We start from the raw sequence: 16,288 nt of genomic DNA on the forward strand, positions 1-16,288 counted from the left end.
GTTTTTAATTCCAAAACAAAATTATTGATTGTATCTCTCTGTGTTTGTGTTTCAGAGGGCAAGCCTCCGGTAAGATTAATAATTAAAAAAAATAAACTACCACAGAGAAATCAAGTTATAATCACTATACATTTGGGTCTTTCCACATTTTACTGAATTGATTTGACCATTATGTCAACAGGAAGTCCCTATTCAGACAACCACACCCATGCAGCCTTCACCAGTCAGCACACACGGTCCTCGTGTCCCAGGTAGACTCATTTTACAATTCTCCCATCTGTCCCATCTTTACAATTCTCACGCATCTCTTTTTAATTTCCAATTTCAAGAGTTCACTGGTTCATACAGTCCTGGACCAAATTAAGGTAAATTGATTTGCCATGCTTCTGGTTGAACTCAGAGTTCGTTATATTTTAGTGTTATAAAATATACAGTAAAGGTGGAGATGGAGGGATGCCGAGGGAAACAATGTGAGGGAAGCAGCTGCTTATACTTTATGTCCTTGTGATTTGATTGGCAGGACTAGATGAACAAGCTCCTCTGAAACTTAAGTTTGGAACTTTATTGGAAAATTTCCTGTATCTTTGTTTACAGTATCTGCTTTTCTGTTTCTCCTTTGTTTTCATTCACCTACAATTTCTTTGAGGATTTATGTAACTTTTTTCAAGTTTATTTCTGCCTCTGCCTCCTCAGTCATTGAGGCCAAGCCGACGACTCCTCCCATTTTCCGGGTCCCCCCAGAAACTGACTCACTGGAGGTGGCACAGACACAGGTCTCACGTGAGTTCCATTGCAACTCTCATTTAGGTGTCAGATAATTGTAAAATGTTTGTCTGCAGCAAATTTATCTTGGTAATTCACTGAGAAAATGTGTGTGCCACTCTGAGAGTTGTCTAGCATGTGTGCATTCAAATCATTTTGTGTTTGATGTATTTTATCTCATTCATCAGTGTGTTTTTGGTGTGTGTGTGTGTGTCTGTGTGCGTATATGTATATGTGTGTCTGCGTTTGCGCTGAACAGCTATGGATGACTGCAAGCTGAACAGGAATATATGTGGTCATGGAGAGTGTGTGAACACACAGAATGGTTTTGTGTGCCACTGTAACGCCGGATATCGACCACATGCACAGAGAAAGAGTTGTGTGGGTGAGTATACACATACTCTTCAACCCATTAAATCATAGAGTGATGTATCCTAAATTAAAAACCCATATCTGCAGGGCATAAAAAACATGTATAAATATAGCTGCAAGCAGCGAATACTGGGCCAAGCATATCAGTGGTAAAAACATTTATTAAATAAGGATGCACTGATCAGGATTTTTACAGCCGATACAATCACCGATCTTCTTGTCACTTGAACGGCCGATACCAATCCCGATAATTTCACCTTTTATCAAGATCTCTGTCATAGCTGACTATATGTAAGCTTTCTGCACACTAATTGAATCGTCCTCTTTCCAGTAATATCACTTGCTTGATTTTGCTGACAAAAAAGTTTAAAAGTTTAAAAGTCTTATTAAAAAAGCATTTTAATTACACTTTAAACACGTATAGGCTAACAAAATATTCTCTATATTAGATAGACAGCCCTATAAAAATGAAGCTTAGTATCAAGCTGAAGACAAACTGATAACCCATAGGTGCAATTAAACTTGGTTATTGATTCATTGTCATTATTTTATATAATTATTATTATTTGTTATTTTATTTTTGCATTATATTTAATACATTATATTATGGTATCTTTATGTTAAACTATATTTATAAATAGTTTCCCTGCCTTTTAATTTAGTTGGATGACTGTATTAACAGTTAATTTTTCACTTGTTGCTGCTTGAATTTTTATGAGGGGAACATGCACTCTCATGAGGCCAAGAGATGAAAGGAAAGCGGAGAAAGAGCATATGTTTCTAGACTCTACAGGTGCTACTATAGTTAATGCCGTTTTATCAGGAGATATTTAATAAAGATGTTTGATTACACCACATCTTATCACTCGCGTTATTACCAAGATTCCTATGCTTGTAGGAGACTGAAAAGTTGCCGCCATGAATGATAAGGACCGTTGCACAACTGCCGCTGTTTTCCCTTTGCCTTGTCGTGTGTGAAACTCCACATTAACAGTACAGTACACAAACTTTTCATATTCGACATACTTCTCCCACTGCATCGTTTTTAACAGCTGAATAAATTTTGTTCTTACAACACTATGCCGGTATTCCCCAATAAAGCCATGACAGTGTTGCTGAAGTCTTAAAGGAGTCTCTCGTCTTTTGCGACATGAGCAATCGGTTTATGCGATCGGCCAAATTACGATCACTGACAGAATCATAAGATGTGAATATCATCCGATACCGTTTGGTGGCCAATCGATCGGAGTATCCCGAAGATTAAACAAATAAAATTAGGGATGCTCCGATCAAAAGCTCCTTTAAGACTATGATTTTAGAGTTATGATTTTAAGGAGAGTGGAGAAAAAAGGCATTTGTTTTATTATTTATAGTGTTAAACAAATGCTTATAACGTTTGACCAATAGGTGGTGCTGTCACCAAATTGATATGGTATTGTAAGGGCTTGGTCACAATGACATATATGAAGTTTCATGCAAAATTTCAATAAAATCAGACTTACATTCTAAGAGTTTTAAAAATTTGATTTTCAATTAAATAAAAAATGGTGGACAGGAAGTATGGCCAATGATAGCACATTTGGTATCAACTAACTCACTATGGCTCAAAATGACCAACATACTATATGCCTGACATAGGAAAATTGGGTATCATTCAATACTTTATGCTCTAAGGAATCTAAAGAGATAATTGTAGGCTAAATTATTCATAAGTTATAAGCAAAAATAAAACAAAATCATATATCCTGCCCACTAGGTGGCACTGTGCCAAAACGTGGCAGGTACACTCAGGTCATGCTTGTGATGAGATCTACCGAGTTTCATGTTATATGCTAAAGCATTGTGTGCAATTAAATTAGTTGAAGCGTTATTCGAGAACAGTTATGTCTATCATAACAAATCTAATAATTTTTTGTTATGAGAGTTTCTAGATGTTATTGCTGAATTTTGAGAGAATCAGACATACTGTCTGAAAACTCAAAATGCTGAAAAATGGATTGGGTGGAGCTGAACAAATATTTCCTTATGTGACTTAACCCAAGGATACGAGGGAAAAATTATTTTGTTTCTAAGACTTACGGTTCAAAAGTTAAAGGCCAAAACATAAGTAAGAGAGTGAGTGACCCCAAATTTGTTTCAGTTACATTTGAGAGTATTCTCTATTAGTATGCCAAAATGAATAACCTTTCTATGTTCAGTTCTATGAGCTGCCATAAACTTTCGATGGAAGAATAGCCTAATAATAATAATACTAACAGATACAATAGGGGCTTCGCACCATTGGTGCTTGGCCCCTAAATATGAAAAATCTACACATAAACATTGTACTTACCCAAACACTGAAAGATAGAATCCAAGATTGCATTTCTGTCTCACTGTTTGTGTAGATGAGAATGAATGTGACTCTGAGCCATGTGGAAGGGGCACCTGCATTAACATTGTGGGTTCCTACCGATGCAACTGTCACTCTGGCTATAAACTCGCAGTGCCTCATGGGAAACGCAGATGCATTGGTGAGTGATCATATGAGTTAATATTAATTCAGCCATTCAAAGGCTATTTATGACAGCTACCAGTCATAAAGGACATGAGGACCAGTCAGAGCCACTTGTGTTACTGTGTTTACCTCGTAACATCCAGACACATACCCAGTTAGAGGCAAATGCTTCATGTTAACTTCAAACAATACCTGCTACAACTTGTTTGCATGATTTTTTTCAGATATAAATGAATGCTCTAAACCAGATATCTGTGGAGTTGGAGGGCAGTGCACTAATTTGCATGGTTCCTATAAGTGTGATTGTCTGCCAGGCTTCAGGAGCAAATCCCGTAGACAGCCGATCTGTGAAGGTGAGGACACCTGCCTACACATGCACACAAATAAATTGTAATGTTATGTACAGTTTACTGTCAATGATATATATTCCCCTTCTGTGTTTTTTTTTTTTTTTAGAAAGTTTTTTTTTTTTTTCAGATTGTAAAAATCTGAAAGTTGTCTCTCTCTTTGCAGACATTAATGAATGTTTGGACCCAAATACCTGTCCTAATGAAAAGTGTGAGAATACAGTTGGATCCTATGAGTGTATACCCTGCCAACCTGGACATCAAGCACAGGGAGGAGTGTGTTACGGTCAGAACACACACACAGACACAAATTGTGCACACACATGTAACCACTCCCAAACATACAGAAGAGCCCACGTTCATAGACAAATTTAGAAAACAGCTTTTATTAAGCTACTGATATGACGGGAGTCAACGTCTAATGTAATTGGTCATGACTTTAAACAGATTTTTCTTGAGTGCTGTACATTTTTTGAGTAAAACAGTTTTTTATTTTTTTATTTTAGTTAAATGTGATAGTAGGGTAGTCTTACAAGGAATGTCTAAGTCTGTGTGTGACTCTTTCTTTACCTTCCTATCAGATATCAATGAATGTCAGAAGCGTGGTGTCTGTCTGACCGGTCGCTGTGAGAATTTGCCAGGATCGTATCGGTGTCTATGTAATGAGGGCTTCCTGCCTGAGGCTGACAGCAAAAGCTGCAGAGGTCAGTGGTACACAAGCAACAAAACAAAAACCAAAAATATGGTGCAAAATGGAAACCTAATTCTGCCATTCATTGATTTAATTTGTATTATATTATTTTCTGCACAACTTCATTAAAAAATACTCACCAACATATGTAACAGATTTGAGCATATGTGCATGTGTGTGCTTGCATGTACAGTGGGGTTTTTCCTATTTAAATTGTTGTTAGTATTTGGTAGTATCTTGCTTTAAAGACAGCATTGACTCAACAAGCTGGTGCAGATTTAAGAATGTTCCAAAGAGCATCCTGTGTGCTTTAAAGTTAGCATGGAGATCTGACCTTTTGTGCAAAGGAGTTCACATTGTCAGTGTCACAAATATGCCACAAATTTGAATTAGTGATCTTGAAAAAGTGCAGAAAATGAAATATGTCTTATTCAATTTACATCATAACATTGTTTTTGTAATTTTACAAAATCCTAAAACATTTCCATGTTTAAATTAGATTTTAAATCCCTGATAATCAATGTGGACTTTTAAACCCCCTGTATGTATGTAAACAATATATTTGTTTTGTCACAGATATTAATGAGTGTCAGGATAATCGTCTTTGTGCTAATGGTCACTGCATTAACACAGAGGGATCATTCCGGTGCCAGTGTTACTCTGGTTACCAACCTACACAAGAGGGAAGCCACTGTGAAGGTCAGCTGTTAACAACTAATACAACACACCAAGTAATTATTTTTTACAGATAATACTACACATTTAAAGGGTTAGTTTACCCAAAAATGAAAATTATCTCGTAATTTATTCACCCTCATGTCATCCCAGATGTGCATGACTTTCTTTCTTCTGCAGAACACAATTTAAGATATTTTGAAGAATATTTCAGCTCTGTAGGTCCTCACAATGCAAGTGAATGGGTGCCAGAATTTTGAAACTCCAAAATCCATATAAAGGGAGCATAAAAGTAATCCATACAACTCCAGTGGTTAAATCCATGTATTCAGACACGATATGATAGGTGTGGGTGAGAAACAGATCAATATTTGTCATTTTGTTTTGTCATAAATTCTCCTTCTTGCCAATTAGGTGGTGATATGCATGAAGGATGTGAATCACCAAAAACAGATAGAGGAGAAAATGAAAGTAAAGTGGAAATTGACTGAGCAGGGAGAATTTATAGTAAAAAAATGACTTCAATATTGATCTGTTTCTCACCCACACCTATCATATCACTTCTGAATATATGGATTTAACGTCTGGAGTCATCTGGAGCCCTTATATGGATTTTGGAGCTTCAAAATCTTGGCACCCATTCACTTGCATTCTATGAACCTAAAGAGCCGAGAAATTCTTCTAAAAATCTTCGATGGTGTTCAGCAGAAGAAATAAAGTCATACACATCTGGGATGGTATGTTTATGAGGGTGAGGGAATTTAAATTTTTGGGTGAACTAACCCTTTAAGCAACAAGGTACATGAAGTCCTGGTATAATGTGAATGTAGCCTGTAACCAATTTACTGTAGCTTTGACTTAATTCACAATATATGGCATTGAGTGCCTTATTGCTTGTATTAAACGCTTACTACATAATGACATCCTAATGACATTCTTTTGTTAGAAGATATAGTTCTTGACATGTTATCTAAGATTATTAGTTGGCCTGTATGGGTGCTATGCTGGAAAATGCACAGTAGCTAGGAAAACAGGTGCTTTGTCATAGCTGTCACTATATTGTGTATTTTAGCACAACAGTGATGAGCAAGATATTGCTTTTGATGTATTCAGATATCAATGAGTGTGAGCGAGCCTCCAATTGCCAACGAGGACGCTGTATTAACACAATGGGTTCCTACCGCTGTGAGTGCCAGAAAGGATATATGCTGGTCAGTGGACGCCGGTGCCAAGGTATTTACATACATTAACATTTATACCTTGTACAGACACACACACACACACACACACATAGATGGAGATTTCTTGCTTTTACTGTACATCACTGAATTGGCCACACCAGTATTTGTCCTCTTGTTCACCCTTTCTCATTTTCTCTCAGACATAGATGAGTGCTCTGTGGACAGGAGTCTATGTCAGCCTCATGGTGTATGTGAAAACAGACAGGGTGGATATGTGTGTGTGTGCAACGATGGTTTCATACTTTCTGAAGACAAACACAACTGTGAGGGTAAGAGTTTTTTTTTTTTTTTCACTCAAAGGGATAAACGGAATGTTAGAATGACACAGAATGTCAATTTCAGTGCATCGTTTTTCCATACAATGAAAGTGAATCACCATTCTGAGGCTAACGTTTCCATTTGACTTCCATGGGGAGAGAAAGTTATATGGGTTTGGAGTAACATGAGGGTGAGTGAAAGGTGTTTTTTGGGTGAACGATCCCTTTATAGCAAGTACTGAATATAGTTAAAGTGTCTGTTTTTGCGGGAAGAAATTGCTTGAAAGTATTTTTTTAAACAAAAGTGTGTTTTTCCCCACAGTGGTTGAGTTGGATCTGAACGATAAGAAGGAATGCTATCTAAATCTGGATGACACTGTGTTCTGTGACAGTGTCCTGGCAACCAATGTTACCAAGCAGGAATGTTGCTGTTCTATCGGTGTGGGATGGGGTGATCACTGTGAGATCTTCCCCTGTCCTGTCTACCACTCAGGTTAGATCAAGAGAGAGATGAATGGATGAATGGATTTATGGATGGACCAGTTCATCAATAGATGAGTAGATTTACAGTTGTTGGACTGATGGTGTCTGTTGTTTCTAGCGGAGTATCACTCTCTTTGTCCAGTCGGCAGAGGATTTTACCATGAGGAAGGAAAGATAGAATATGGATTAGCAGTTCACAGAGGTACATGTGCACACATATGTGTAATTCACCCATACAGTGCATACAAACACTCACAAGATGAACGAATGAGTCTTTGTCTTTCTCTTTATAGACATTGATGAGTGTGTCCTGTTTTCTAATGAGATCTGTAAGGAGGGACGCTGTATGAACACACAGCCTGGCTTTGAATGCTACTGTCAACAGGGATTCTACTATGACAGTAATCTACTGGAATGTATCGGTAAATTCATGAATACAATTACAAACACTTTCTTGTCCATAAACACACTTCCAAGGAAATACACATAATTTCATGCCTTTCCATAACAGAACTGTCCATATCAAAGCTCTTCATTAGAATCTCCAGTGTATTTCTAAGTACCTGAGAGTGAAAGTTAACTGTTTCAACATTTGGTACACACAAATAACTCATTTGATCCTCATCTGCTTTGGAACAAAAGGAACAATTTATGTTTACGATACTATGAGTATTCCTTGTTATTTTTTCTTGATAAATCAATAAATACTTTTAAATAAATACATTTTCATTCAATGTTAATCTTGCATTGTGTTTTATAATTGAGACTCTAATTTGCTTGTGAAAAGCACAAAAAAGTGGTTGTTTGTGTGCTTATTATATTATTTTAGAAAGCAAAAACAAACCAAAAAAAAGTAGAACTAGAACACCACACATACAGCAATTTGGAAACTCACTCTGAAACACACAAACATATTAATAAACCGTAAATCTTTCACATTTAGCCAACTTCAACACACTGAAAATTCTTAAACACCATTTTCTCTTTCTTTCTTTCTTTCTCTCACTCTCTCTTTCCCTCTCTATCTGTAGATGTAGATGAATGTCATGATGAGTCCCTGTGTACAAATGGACATTGTGTAAACACTCAAGGCTCATTCTACTGCACTTGCAATCCAACCTGGGTTCCTGATGCAGCTAAAAAAAAGTGTGTCTTTCCCACAGTCACGGGTATGTGTATTTAAATGGGTATGTTAAACTAGTAGTTCAGCTTACTTGTTAAAAACTGTTTGCCCAGTGTGAGGCTTCAAATTCATGACCTTCAGATATTGAGACTGATGCGCTGCCTACTGCACCAAATCCAGCGCTGGTAGGTCGAGGAAGAGATACAAGAAATCAACCACAATCTGTCATAGAGATGTGGGTTCGAATCCAGCTCTGAAGTATAAACCTTTATATGATATCAGTTGAAAAATGGTTATGTGATTTTAATCTGGTGACGTTTTGTGCCTGACGGTACACACTGAAGAATTATTTGCACTGTTCTTATTGTTTGTGTCACTATTTAAACGATTTTTACAAATAATGATACATGGACTGGTCTAAATGGTGTAACAATTATTCTGATGTGTCATTGATATTGGATTTTTATTATTTTTTTTTATCAGTACTACTCAATTGATGTATGATATCAATGGTGTAACAATTCTTTTGATATATCTTTTTTATATATTTTTTATCTGTACTCTAATATAATATAATATAAATTACAGCAGTAAACAATATTCTCACTATACAATTGGGTATTTTTTTGATAATCAATCAAATTATAAATATTATATAAATTCTAATAAAAATAATGTATAAAATATTATTATTATTATATAAGTACTGTAAGCATAGTGCAAATTTACGTAATCTTTTTAACAATAATAATGTGAGTGCAAAGGTATATAATAACAATATACTAATAACTAGTTATAGTGCAAATATATCTTAATAATATTAATAATGTGAGGACAAACACTTAAACGCATACTAACCTGTAAGAGACAAAAAAACGTTTTATAGATTGTATATATTTACATCAAATGCATAAAATCCTAATATATCACCTACTATAACCACCATTAAAAAGCTTGCTTTACAACTATGAGTATATTGTAAATATTAAGGGCAAATTTATTATTTAAAAATAATAATAACGTGAACACAAATACTTACAAACCTGTTTATTTGAATTAAAATGTGTTATAGATTATATATGTAGATTCAAAATAAGAATATTAAAATATACAACTCTTATTATTACAGTAAGTAATAGCAATAATGTGAGGACAAAGTTATAAAATAAAAACAACAATAATAATTTACAGTTTTGGTCAATTCCTCAAAGAATTCAAGTTGTGGTAAGGGCCGTGATCGGTCAATTCCTCATTGCAACCAGGTAATTACACGCACCTAATTTGGTTAATTCTTGAATCCAGACGTAGCTAGAAGTGTCTGCATTCACATTCTTGCGTGGAGTTTCTTTCGGGCTTTCTCAAGTTGACCGACAGGTGATGTCTGTATCTAAAAGGTGACTGGCTCTTTACCTGTGAGGAGGAACTTCCTTTTCTACATCTGCTGGACATTACAATTTCCCCCATTCATTTTAATAGATGTTTCCAATCTCTGCTAAGTGGTCTCTGCATTAGCTGAACCAGCCTGAAATGTAACGTTTTATGCATGATTTGAGCTAAAGAAGCACAATTTATGATACTGTTGTTGTCTGATTTTACTACTGATTTGAAATGTGTACTTTGATGGTAATCTTGACCAACCATTTTGGACATTTCGGTCTTTCCGCAGTCAAGTAGACAGGAGCTGTACTTATATGCCGCTTTTATACTTTTACTTTGAAAATAGCTGCCCAGCCTGCCTGAGAACGTTCTAGAGATGGCAGCGGAGTACACTGATTCGCCTTGAAAGGGACTTAAGACTAATTTTTATACATCTTTTTATTTAATTTTTAAAATGAATAATTTATAATGAATAATGAATATTTTTACAATTAATCAATTAAAAAAACAGTTTGAATCATGCACAGCAATTTATATTTTTTTGGTTTCATTTAAAAAGATTTACTGAATAATGGTATTTATCACTATGTTTTAAATTAAGTTACTGTATATAAAATATGATTATTATTAGAGTAAATTTCAGTTCAGTTTATCCTGGGTTTAACTTAAAATGTATTATGGAAAATCACCATTTTAGAATCAAATGTCTAAATATTTAGTTGCATTATTTATATATTTAGTTAAACTATCCTTCATCAGGTGTCATCAGTTTTGTCTTTGATTAATGCTGGCATCATGATATGATTCCATATCCGTACTCGTCATATTGCTCTGTTTTGAGCATGTGTGTGTTTTGTTGTAGGTGTGAATGAGTGTCAGGACCCTGCTAATTGTAAAAATGGCCAATGTGTAAACACCCAAGATTCCTATTATTGCATCTGTACTCCTCCCTGGATTCTGGCAACCGACCGTAATGGCTGCGTTACACGTGAGGAACAGGCGGGTGAGTAGGGCTTTAAAGGTTATCACCGTCACAACAGATGGGATGCCTTGGAGGAAGGTTTCTTACAATGGTACAGAATAGTGTAAAGATGGTTCTGTAAATGTACCGTATTTCATGTCATGGTGATGAAGTAGGTTTCATTCAGCATGTCTATTCGGAACTACCTTAAATAATGATAAACTATTAAATAAGGATAAACATTTATTGAAGTTCTCACCCAAGACTGTGTGCTTCTGATGCCTCTCTCCTTGTCTTCCTCACTCCTTTTTTCTCTTTCTCTCTATACATCTCCTTCTCTCTGTATATCTCTTTAGTAACGGGTGTGTCTGTGATGCACCTTTCAGATGTAAATGAGTGTGAGGATCCCTCCTACTGTAGGAACGGGAGATGTGTCAACACTCTTGGCTCCTTCCACTGCATTTGCAAGCAGCCTCTCACCTTCAGTGCAGCCCTCAAGCAATGTGTCTATGATGGTGGGTATCACAAGTCATATGTTCTGTTGCCTGTGATTGGTGAATACATTTTGTTCCAAATGATTTGCAAATAGTTTTTCTTTAGTCTCATATAGCCTTCATTAGGGCTGGTATCGTTCAAAAATGTTCGATACTGATACCGATACCTTGACTTTGATACCGGTTCCTAAACACTACTTTTTGATACTATGGTTGATTAGCCCCAGCACCACCTAGATGCCGCCGACAAACACCGGTATTACCGTTGGTTGGACGCTAGGTGGTACTATGGGGTAATTTTCATTAAGCAGTGTTAGGGTTAAGCTTACACAATAAAGCAAGACACCTTGATTTCAAACTTTTAACTTTATTTTTTATTTATTTGAACTAAAAGTTCATATAAATATGTGCATTTAAAATGTGTTGTTAAAATTTTTGAAAGATGGTTTTTACAACAGTTGTGAACATCTCTCTGGCAAAGAAGCTTCATCTGTGCATTCTCTACCCGTCGGGTATTTCGTTATGCAAGAAAATGTATCATGTGTGTGAATACATTTCTGTCATCTGTACTTAATAATATAATAAAATTGTTTCTTCAAACTCGTGTCTTTGTGTCTACGGGCAAATTATTTGTAATATTAATTTGATAATAATAATTGTCTAATAATAATAATAATAATAATAATTAAATAGTTTAATGGGAAACGAGCCAAATATCATCATGACATCGTCAAAGGCATCAGCTATTGGCGATCACACTGACCATCATTGATCCCGAGATCATCGTCAGTTTGCTCAACCCTAATGTGCATTTCTCTCTATAAATCAACAAAATGTTCAGACAGACTCTTGCTGGTTTTTCTGACACATTCAGAATCATTACAGCTTTTCCCGGTATCACTGTGGCTCGCTTTGTGCGTGCGCTTGTAAAACTTATATTTTAAAGGCTCATTATTATGGATTAGTATTTCTCTGTAATGTAGAACTGTATTAGCAATGGTAGTGATGACATTCTTTCTCAGTCCTGGAACTCAAACCATTTTCTGATACTAGTGTTTTTCCTTGATGCCTAAACACAGCCAATCACCAGCACTTTTAGATTTGGGCACATCTAGCATGTTACATGCTTATCACTGACGTTGACTAGATTAACCCCTTAGGTATCGAAATTTGGTGCCGAACGACAAGACATTTTTCAATACTCGATTGTTTAGAGGCAATTCGGTCAGTGCCTAAAATGTATCAAACTCGATACCTAACCCTAGCCTTCATATGGCTTTGCAATCCAAAAGTTGTTGCTCTTCTTTCAGCCTTGCTTCACCACATGGAGCATGGATCTGTTGGATTTATTAAAGATGTTATTTTTTGCAGTGTTAGCCTTGGATTTTCTTTCTTTTGTAAACACTCCATCTGTTGTTTTTTTTTACACTTCTATTTCCATCACTCATCTCTTTCTCTCAGATCGCACTGCAGCACATAAAGACATATGTTTCCAAGAGGTTGATGAGGATCTTATGTGTACTATGCCTCGGAACGAGTTAACAGTGACCTACTCTGAATGCTGCTGTCACTACGGTCGGGGCTGGGGCCCAGAGTGCCGTACCTGTCCGAATAGAAATTCAGGTAATGAACAAAACTTCTCTACTCCTGCAGGACCAGCCTGCATACATTTAAATGTAGCATTCCCACAGATGAATTGGCAGACTTTACCATAAAATTAACTGCAATTTTCCATTTAGAGGTCATGTGTGAACATGGCCCATTAGAAAATACAGGTAAATCAGCTCTGTCAATATATATGGCAAACAAGCACTCAAATTTGTCCAACTTTCCAACAAACGCGAGTCTCTGTTTTCCAACCAGGTGCGCACCAAAAAGTGCTTTGCCCACTGCTTTTGGTGCAGCAACAACAAAGGGCGCCAGCCTCCTTAAATCCACATTTGTTTAATAATGTTTATATCTGTCATGCATCTCCTAAAATGGGAGAGTGTGTGTAATGATGAAGGATCTGGTGAATCGTGGTTAGTCAACCCAAGTTCAGCACCTTTATAATAGTAATCAAAAATCATCTAAAGACAAGACTAGGATCAGGATCAAAAGCAAAAACAAGAACTCACCAAACAACACAAAATACATCAAACAAAATTAGACAAAGACGGGGAGAACTATATGCACAGGACCTAATGAGGGAACAAGACAAGCTGGGAAACAACAGGGTGGGGACCAGGGACAAAACAAGAACCCAGAGACTGCAGTTGAAGTCAGAAGTTTACATACACTTAGGCTGAAGTCATTAAAACTAATATTTTAACCACTCCGTAGATTTCATATTAGCGAACTATAGTTTTATATATATATATATATATATATATATATATATATATATATATATATCTATATATATATATATATATATATCATTTGGCAAGTCATTTAGGACATCTACTTCGCACGTGACACAAGTAATTTAAAAATATACAAAATAATTGTTTACAGACAGATTGTTTCACTTTTATTTGGCTACCTCACAATTGCAGTGGGTCAGAAGTTTACATACACAAAGTTAACTGTGCCTTTAAGCAGCTTGGGAAATTCCAGAAAATGAGGTCAAGCATTTGGGCAATTTGCCAATTAGCTTCTGATATCTATATCCACAGTAAAACGGCGTCATATAGCGGCATAACCTGAAAGGTTACTCAGCAAGGAAGAAGCCACTGCTCCAAAACCGCCATAAAAAAGCCAAACTAGAGTTTGCAATCACAAAGCCCTGACCTCAGTCCGATAGAAAATTTGTGGGCAGAACTGAAAAGGCATGTGTGAGCATGGAGGCCTATACAAACCACTTCTGTCTGGAGGAATGGGCCAAAATTCCAGCAACTTATTGTGAGAAGCTTGTGAAAGGCTACCCAAAATATTTGACCCCAGTTAAACAATTTAAAGGCAATGCTAACAAATACTATCAAAGTGTATGTAAACTTCTGACCCAATGGGAATGTGATGAAAGAAATAAAAGCTGAAATAAATCATATGCATTACTATTATTCTAATGTTTCTCATTCTTAAAACAGCGATACTAACTGACCTAAGACATGAAATGTTTTCTATGATTAAATGTAAAAAATTGTGAAACATTTTGGTAAAATGTATTTGGCAAATTTTTATATGTAAGCTTCTGAATTAAAATATATATTTTTTTAAAAAGAAGTCCAACTTACGTGGAAATTCCAACATATGTGTTATAGCGTGTGCTTTGCCATCAGTCACATTCATGTTGTTCCAAACCTGTATGATTTTCTTTACTTTGTGGAACACAAAAGGAGATTTTTTTAATAATGAAAGTGAAATCAGTACATTAATGCAGTGACTGCAGTCAGATCTAGACATGTGAAGCAGGGGTGGAGGTGGGTTTCAAAGAAAAACTCTTGGAGCCCACTGGGGCAGTGGTGGCTCAGTGGTTGAGGCTCAGGGTTACTGACCAGGAGGCCAGGGTTCAAGCCCCAGCACCACCTAGATGCCACTGTTGGGCCCTTGAGCAAGGCACTTAACTCCAGGTTGCTCCGTGGTAATTGTCCCTGTAATAAGTGCACTGTAAGTTGCTTTGGATAAAAGCGTCTGCCAAATGCATAAATGTAAATGTAGATTGGCTACTTGATTATATATCAAAAGACAAATCAGGGGCTGTGCATACCGCTCATTAGATTTTCTCTTCTGAGCCAAACGGTCGATGGTTCAAGCAGAGGTAAGCGATTTCCAACCCTCACCTATGCTGGATCTTTACAGCACATTTATTACATTTTTCTGTTATTCCTGGTGGCGGTCGATATCTCTTGCCCTCTGATGGCCACGATCGCTCTTTCATGCCTGGGCATCGCCCGCGCCGAGACATCTTTTGTTGATGCGTCATGCCCTCTTTGCGAGTGCATGACCAAGGCAACGTTGCGGTCGCAGTTCGCTTTCTTAAGAAAGCCACCCCAGCGGCTCCCTGCCTCGGTCCTTCTACCTACGGGTTTGAGTCCAGCGCAGCAAGCACTGGGGGCAATTTGGGGACAACAATGGAACTACCTCTGCCGGATAAATCCTCGCAGACCTTCCATTCCCCGGCACGCTCATTTGCTACGGTTAGGCGCTGATATTTCAACTATTTCAGAGGCTCCTGGGGCATATGGCTTCCTTGGTGGTGAGGTGGCTGTCCCCCTCCACCTTGAAGGTGTACGTTTTTGCCATAGCTGCACACCACGACACAGTGGAGGGCAAGTCTTTAGGGAAGCATGACCTGATTATCAGGTTCCTGAGAGGCGCTAGGATGTTGAATCCCTCTAGACCATGCCTCGTTCTCTCATGAGACATCTCCATAGTCCTTCAAGTTCTGCGTGGGGCTCCCTTTGAGCGCTTAGAGTCAGTAGAGCTTAAGGCACTCTCCTTGAAGACTGCCCTTCTAATGGCGCTCACCTCCATCAAGAGGGTAGGGGACCTGAAGGCGTTTTCTGTCAGCAAAACGTCCCTGGGTGTTCGGTCCAGGCTACTCTCACATGATCCTGAGACACAGACCGAGCTATGTGCCCAAGGTTCCCACGACCCCTTTCAAGGACAAAGTGGTGAACCTGGAAGCGCTGCCCCAAGAGGAGGCAGACCCAGCCTTAGCGTTGCTGTGTCCGATGCACGCTTTACGCATCTATTTGGATCGCACGCAGGGCTTTAGAATCTCTGAGCAGCTCTTTGTCTGCTTTGGTGGACAGCAGCACTGTCTCCAAACAGAGGATTGCCCACTGGATCATCGACATCTTAGCTGACGCCTACCAGACTAAGCGCATGGCACTCACTGCAGGGTTATGAGCTCATTCCACCAGGAGTGTGGCGGTCTCCTGGGCTCTGACCAGTGGCACCTCTCTAGCTGACATTTGCAGAGCAGTGGTCTGGGCTACACCCAACAACTTTGCAAGATTCTACAATCTCCGGGTTGAGCCGGTCTCGTCCCGTCTCTTAGCAGGAACAAACGGGTAAGTCCAGA

At 37.6% G+C, this 16,288-nt stretch overlaps 1 protein-coding gene across 10 annotated transcripts in view; it reads left to right on the forward strand.

Annotated features, from left to right (window-relative positions):
- The window catches only part of LOC127636498 (latent-transforming growth factor beta-binding protein 3-like), a 70,731-nt gene that overhangs the window by 52,222 nt on the left and 2,221 nt on the right, over nucleotides 1-16,288 (forward strand). For 9 of the 10 annotated variants that reach the window (XM_052117057.1, XM_052117076.1, XM_052116994.1 and 6 more), the window contains 18 exons: nucleotides 56-69; nucleotides 182-251; nucleotides 694-780; nucleotides 1,022-1,147; nucleotides 3,522-3,647; nucleotides 3,856-3,984; nucleotides 4,145-4,264; nucleotides 4,560-4,682; nucleotides 5,246-5,368; nucleotides 6,458-6,577; nucleotides 6,726-6,854; nucleotides 7,165-7,335; nucleotides 7,444-7,527; nucleotides 7,619-7,747; nucleotides 8,357-8,494; nucleotides 10,688-10,828; nucleotides 11,143-11,301; nucleotides 12,742-12,903. In XM_052117057.1, the coding sequence (XP_051973017.1) occupies nucleotides 56-69; nucleotides 182-251; nucleotides 694-780; nucleotides 1,022-1,147; nucleotides 3,522-3,647; nucleotides 3,856-3,984; nucleotides 4,145-4,264; nucleotides 4,560-4,682; nucleotides 5,246-5,368; nucleotides 6,458-6,577; nucleotides 6,726-6,854; nucleotides 7,165-7,335; nucleotides 7,444-7,527; nucleotides 7,619-7,747; nucleotides 8,357-8,494; nucleotides 10,688-10,828; nucleotides 11,143-11,301; nucleotides 12,742-12,903 (2,151 nt within the window). The remainder of the gene's footprint in view (nucleotides 1-55; nucleotides 70-181; nucleotides 252-693; nucleotides 781-1,021; nucleotides 1,148-3,521; nucleotides 3,648-3,855; nucleotides 3,985-4,144; nucleotides 4,265-4,559; nucleotides 4,683-5,245; nucleotides 5,369-6,457; nucleotides 6,578-6,725; nucleotides 6,855-7,164; nucleotides 7,336-7,443; nucleotides 7,528-7,618; nucleotides 7,748-8,356; nucleotides 8,495-10,687; nucleotides 10,829-11,142; nucleotides 11,302-12,741; nucleotides 12,904-16,288) is intronic. The other variant, XM_052117001.1, reaches the window with a different exon arrangement.

Source organism: Xyrauchen texanus, chromosome 4 (assembly GCF_025860055.1).
Source record: "Xyrauchen texanus isolate HMW12.3.18 chromosome 4, RBS_HiC_50CHRs, whole genome shotgun sequence".
Classification (NCBI taxonomy): domain Eukaryota; kingdom Metazoa; phylum Chordata; class Actinopteri; order Cypriniformes; family Catostomidae; genus Xyrauchen; species Xyrauchen texanus.